The 6,743-nt window shown below is 36.4% G+C and overlaps 1 protein-coding gene across 1 annotated transcript; it reads right to left on the minus strand.

Annotated features, from left to right (window-relative positions):
• Positions 1-3,627: 3,627 nt before the first annotated feature.
• LOC103109082 (olfactory receptor 6C2-like) lies at positions 3,628-4,566 on the minus strand. Its single transcript, XM_007518088.2, has one exon. It carries the CDS (start codon positions 4,564-4,566, stop codon positions 3,628-3,630), a length of 939 nt encoding a protein of 312 aa, XP_007518150.2.
• Between the last annotated feature and the right edge of the window lie 2,177 nt (positions 4,567-6,743).

Consider the following 6,743-nt stretch of genomic DNA (forward strand, 5'->3'; position numbering starts at 1 on the left):
CCCCCATACTTTTTTCTTTGTATCCTTACCAATACTATTTTTGGTCTTTTTTTTCCTTAATGAAATCTTGCATTACTATATAAATTGCAGAACCATTGCTTTTTTAAAAAAAATTATTATCTTAATTTTTTATTGAATAGTGACAGCCAGAATTTGAAAGGGAATATATAGAGAGGAAGAGACAGAGAGAGAGAGAGAGAGAGAGAGAGGCAAGGAGGGAGGGAGAGAGAGAGGGAGAGAGAGAGAGAGAAGAGAAGAGAGAGAGATCTGCAGATCTGCTCACCACTCGAAAAGCTTTCCCCATGCAGGTGGGCACTGGGTCCTCCAGCCTGATTCCTTGAGCATTGTAACAGGGGTGCTCTACCAGGTGAACCGCCACCCAGCCCCTACAATTGTATTTTTGATAATAGCTATTCTAATAGGTATGAGGTGATATATGAAAGTGGGAATTAGTGATGCCAAGCATGTTTTCTGATACCTGTAGTCCTTATTTAGAAAAATGTCTATTCAAGTCTTTCAGCAATTTTAAAACTGTACTTTTGTATAGAGTAGTTGTGTTGTTTTATATATGTGCTGCTAAGGTAACTAGTCTTCATTAATCCTTTCTTGAACTGATCTTACACATTTTTACGTCTAGGAAGTTATACTAGCTTTCTAACGTAAATTGATACATAGTCATTTTTTTTCTATTGTGGAAATGTTTTATTCTTTTAACAATCTGTCTATTTTGAGAGTTGTAGGGCTTAGGTATAACACATATCTTTGTTGGAAGATATTAAGCTATTGAGCATTTTTTTCAAGATTTATAGCATCAATTTAATTTTAATTTCTGAGTTCATAGATTTTAAAGTATGTAACAGCTTATTTTACTAAAAGCTCACATTTAATGATGTAGCTTACTTTTTCTTCATTTGTATTGGATAGGACAGAGAGCAATTGAGATAGGTGGGGGAGATAAGACACCTGCAGGCCTGTTTCATTGCTTCTGAAGTGACCCCTCTGCAGGTGGGCAGCCGAGGGCTTAAACCAGTGTCCTTGTGTTTTTTACTATGTACAATTACCCTGGTGTGCCCTACCCAGCCGCCCCCCCCCGTGTAGCTTTTTTATTGTCGTTTTAATCTTTGCTTTCCAAGTCTGATGCTTTATCCACTGCACCACCTCCTAGACCACTCTCTTTTTTCCTTTTTAATTCAAGACAGAGGGAAAGAAATGGAGAGAGAGATAGAATGAGAGAGAAAACAGCACCTGCCATGTCTGGTGTTCCTATATGGTAGCTAAGGACTCAGACTTGGGTCCTTGAATGTAACAAAATGTTTGCTCTACTGGGTAGTTAAGCTCCCAGACCTTATTCTTTTATCTTTTTATCTTCATTTGCTAAAGTTACTTTTTTTATTCCTATAAAGCTGAAAATTAAATTTCAACTGTTTTGTCCCAAATATGTACATAAGATTATATATATATATATTAAAATTACCACTTGGAGGATTACATGTCTCTTTACATAGGTATCATTTGTATGATGGATCAAGTCTATAAACTCATACTATGCATTGTATGATTTTGTATGAAATTTGACTGAATTAACCCAATCTGAGTAAATTAATATAAATATAGGATATAAATATAAAATTTGGGCAAAAATGACCTAGAAATACATTTCTTGAGTCACTTTTTTGACAACTATATTGTATGATATGGATATAGTAATCAAAATTATGCAGTAGACACTTGAATTCATGTGAGTTTTTAAAGTTTTCAAGCAGCAGAGATTATGGAAAGATTATGACATCTTTTTATTATCTTTTCTTCATATGCTTAATATATGTCTATACATTTTCACTGTTTCCCCTTATACCTTAATGTATTTTAGATATACATAAAATTAGATGATTATCATCTATTTACAAAAAATATTTGAATTATTCTGCACTTTTCTTAAAGATATCTAACAATGGATTTTTCCATGTAAACACACTGAGAATTTACAATTTTTTTATGGAAGATGAGTGAACCTTCTCTTATTGAATAAAGGAGTCTATTAAAGGATACCTGAGTTGATTAACTTTTTTTTTCTCTCTAGGGTTATTCCAGAGGCATAGTGCAGGCACTGCTCCTGGTGGCCATTTTTTCCGTTTTTTTTTTTAATTGGATAGGATAGAGATAAATTGAGAAGGAACAGGGAGATCGAAAGGTAAGCACCTACAAACCTGCTTCACTGCTCCTGAAGTGTCCCCCTGCATGTGGGTAGCCTGGGGCTTGAACCTAGATCCTTGTATGGGTCCTTGTGCTTATTCCTATGTGTGCTTAACTGGGTGTGCCATTGCCTGCCTCCTGAATTGATTAACTTTTTTTGCTACTGTAAGCAATGCTGCAATAAATGATTTAAGGACAATACTGATTCACACATTTGTTCACATACATATTGAATACATTTCTTAAAATAGAATTTCTTGGTTAAAGAATGTTTGAATGAAATTTTTATTTCAGTTTTGATAGCTGTTGTCAAATTGTGCTCTGTAGGCTTATGCTAATTTGATTCTTACAAACATTATCAATATCAATTTTTCCTGTACCCACAGCTACGACCTAAGTTTAAGAGCTAAAGAACATAGACTAGGCAAATAATTTGTAGACACGACCACATTGTTCAAGAAATATGGAAAAAATAAACTTTAATGGATTTTATAAGAATTAAAAATTTAGTATTTCAAAAGTTACCCTTAAGAAAATGCAAAACAGTGACCAAATCATTCCTTGAAGAAAATGTTAACAAACAAATCAAATATTTGAGAAAGAATTTGTATTACAATAATAAAGAGTACTTGAAACTCAGTAAGAAGCAAATATCCACATTAAAAAGTGCACAAAAGATTTAAACAGAAATTTCACCAAAGAAGATAAATAATAATACTTAACATATATGTAATATGATTAATTTCTAGCATACAAAGGAACCCACATCAGGTGCCACCACACAATTACAAAAATGATCATAATCTGTAAAAATCAAGTGCTGGTGAGTATTTGGGGAAAATGGAGCTTGTCACACACTGCTCGTGGCAATATAAATGGTACAGATTTGGAAAACAGTTAGATACCATATAGTTCAACAGTTTTGCTCGTATGTACAAAGAAACGAAAACATGTCTCACGATGACATGGATATGATTCAAATGTCCATCAACTAGTGCATGGGTAAAAGCAAGGTAGAGTGTCCCTAAGATGGAGTATTATCTGCTACAAAAAGGATAAAATACTGAAAAATGCTATAAGTGTATGAAACTCAAAAACACATTACATGAAGGAAGCTAGTGACAAAATACTTTGTATTGTGTGTTTCCACTTATGCGAAATGTGTAGACATGGCAAATTTTTAGAGACATACAACTGATGAGAGTTGTTGAAGGCTAGGGGATGAAAATAATGATTGACACCCAGTGGCCATCTAGATAGCACCTGGCGTGGTGGCTGTATCTAAAAATTAGTTGTGGTAGTGACTGCACAATTCTGTGAATTTACCAGACTTTATTTAGTACTTTGTTTATTTACCCTAAAAATCGATGAATTTTTCAGTAAGCTATATTTTTTAAATGGTCAAAGCATAATACGAGCAATGACTTAATTTCACTAGTTCTTTGAGATGGATGCAATCCTTTTGAGCATGTCTTTGAAAGCTTGCACCACTTGTTTGTTCCTCAGAGTATAAATGAAGGGATTCATTACAGGGGCAACAGAGGTGGTGAGTAGTGACACTATTTTATTCATAGCAACCCCTTCTTTGGCATGTGGTTTGATATAGATGAAAATGCAACTTCCATAAGTGATAGAAACCACAATTATATGGGAAGAACAAGTAGAAAAAGCCTTTTTCCTTTGCTGAGCAGAAGGGAATCTGAGAATGGTCTTGATAATGTATGTATAGGACATAATTACACACACCAAGGTGAATATGAGGACCAACACAGCCAGGACCAAGACAAATCGCTCTAAAAACTCTGTGTCTGAGCAGGTGATCTTCAGGATGGGAGCAGCATCACAGCCGAAATGATCTATGACATTGGAATTACAAAACTCAAGCTTAAACCCCATGATATAGGGTGGGAGAACAACGATCAGAGCTAGCACGTAGCAACCGATGAGGAACTTGATGCAGACCCTGTTGTTCATGATGGTCATGTAGTGCAGAGGTTTGCAGATGGCCACATAGCGGTCATAAGACATGGCTGTCAGGAGAAAAAACTCAGTCACACCCAGGACAACAACAAAAAATAACTGAGCAGCGCAAGGATTATATGTCGTTGTATTGTCCCCACTAGCAAGTGTATACAGGTACCTGGGAATACAGACCGTGGTAAAAGAAACTTCTAAAAAGGAGAAATTACGGAGAAAGAAGTACATAGGAGTTTTAAGGTGGACATCTATGAAGGTGAGGGTGATGATGGTTATGTTCCCAATCACACTCAGTAAATAGGTTAGAAACAAAAAGACAAAAAGCGCAATCTGTAGATTTGGATCATCTGTCAGGCCCAGCAGGATGAAGGTTGTTAACACTGTGTAATTTTTCATCACTGATGACTTACTTCATTTTCTGTGGAAAAAATAAAGTAGAAATTGGGCACCAGTCAGGTTCAACTGGATGAAAAAGGGCGTAGAGTGGAAACAGGAGGCAGGTCCATATAATTTTAATTGATAATGTGATTGCCGTCATGACTCTTGCTAGTCTTAAACTCACTTACTAGTTAGTAAGGCTAAAAAGCTGGTACTAACTAGTCTTAAATTCACTTACTAGTTAGTAAGGCTAAAAGGCTGGCACTAACTAGTCTTAAACTCACTTACTAGTGAGTTAGCACCAAAAGGCTGGTGCTAACTTTGTCCTTATATGGACTATAACTCTGTGGTACAAAGGCACCTGTACTAAATAAACAACTCTCCTCCTCCCCTTCTACCGTATGAAAACTTGGAAATGAATCTCTTAGAAGCTATCAGTCACGCAGAAAACAAGTGAAGCACTGTCACTGTATAATGGCAGCAGAGGAGCAGTATAAACTTTGATTTAGGGCATGGATTCTGGAGCTTGATTGTTGGTATGCATGAGACCCCTTTTGTTTCATTTGGTTTAAATCCCCCCTGCTTAACACTATTCTATTTACATAACCACTTCATTCTATTTACATAACCACTGTTAACAAGTTCCACCCTCCCTCCAGGGCATTTGTGGTTCAGTGATAGGATTCTCGCCAAATCTGCCCCCTCTTTGTCACACTCTGATTTTCACCAGTCACTTTTCTCTCCACCCTCTCTATGTCACATCCTGTTTCCACCTTACTTGGCAAGTATATATAAAGACAGGATTGTGAGTTTTACGGTACTGTACTTTGAGTTTAACTTAGCTCGTCTTAGATTGTGCTGCGTCCTGCATGAATAAAGAGATACTGCATACAGCTCAACCATGAGTCCCTGGTCGTCTGTTACCCGCCCGTGAAGCCAGTCCGGCGAAAACAACATAGCCCGCAAAAAAAACACTTGATAGTCCTGGCTTTCATTCAATATGTGATTTTAAAGCATTTATCAATCTCTCACTTTCTCTCTCTTCATAGACAGTCCGTTACATGATACTACCTCTAGCTTCTTAGTTAAATTATGTGCCACTTAATCATTTGGATCTGAATTAGGGCTAATAGAGGCAGAAAATTGCTCTTAAGTCTATAATTAATCATATTTTAGCTATTCAAATACTCCTCACAGTCTCTAGGGCTTCTAGTTTCCCCCTTTATTTAAATGGAATAGGAATCTCCCAGGAGACTCCAATTAGTATTTTGCAAGAATGGATTTTACTTGGATGTTGGAAAAAATACCCACAAATGATCTTGTGTTTCCCTTGAGTCTAAGGAAACAATGTTTCCCTCCCTAATTGGGGGTGGGCTGTGTCCAGTTGCACTGTGTAATTGTTCCCCTGATTTTGAGACAGCATTACAAGAAGGAATGACCACTGGATATCCATTAGTTGGTATCATGTCAGATTATACAGAGTCACTAAGGGACTGATCCAAGGAAACTGTCTTAAAGGTGGAAAGTCAAATCTCTTTTTAGGGACTTAGCCTAGTAGTTCAGATGTTAAAGATGAGAGTTCAAATATCTAGACCCTGTTCAGAGGGGAAGCAATTACAGAAGCCAGACCTTCCACCCTCTGCAACCCACAATGACCCTGGATCCATACTCCCAGAGAGATAGAGAATGGGAAGGCTATCAGGGGAGGGGATGGGATATGGAGATCGGGTTATGGGAATTGTGTGGAATTGTACCCCTCTTATTCTATGGTTTTGTTAATGTCTCCTTTCTTAAATAAAAAATAATAAAAAAAAGTCAGCCTGGAGCAATGAAGCACAGGCAATAGCAATTAAATAAATAAATACTTTTTGAAATAACAACAAAAAATCTAGACCCTGGTTGTTTTTTCTGTTCTGTTTAATTAATCCCCATCTTTTACTTTTAATTCAGACTTTAAATGACCTCTTACAACACTTTGCTGAGCTTTTATTTCTGTAAACTATGATCAGATTTGACATTTTTCTTTCTCTGTCAATGTTTATGTTTTCTCTTCATATTCCATTCTTATTTGAAAAGAAAAAAAGAAGCAGTAAGCTCTTATCTAAGAGCATATAAATGTTCTGAGTTAATGTGTTCATTGGTTGGTAGCCCAATATATTTGCACACCAGGGGACAAATATGCTATAAAATATGAA

The sequence above is a fragment of the Erinaceus europaeus genome, chromosome 7 (genome assembly GCF_950295315.1).
Source record: "Erinaceus europaeus chromosome 7, mEriEur2.1, whole genome shotgun sequence".
NCBI lineage: Eukaryota > Metazoa > Chordata > Mammalia > Eulipotyphla > Erinaceidae > Erinaceus > Erinaceus europaeus.

Excerpts from the sequence above, each read along its gene's own strand:
- LOC103109082 (XM_007518088.2), bottom strand. The coding sequence starts at position 4,566 with ATGAAAAATTACACAGTGTTAACAACCTTCATCCTGCTGGGCCTGACA.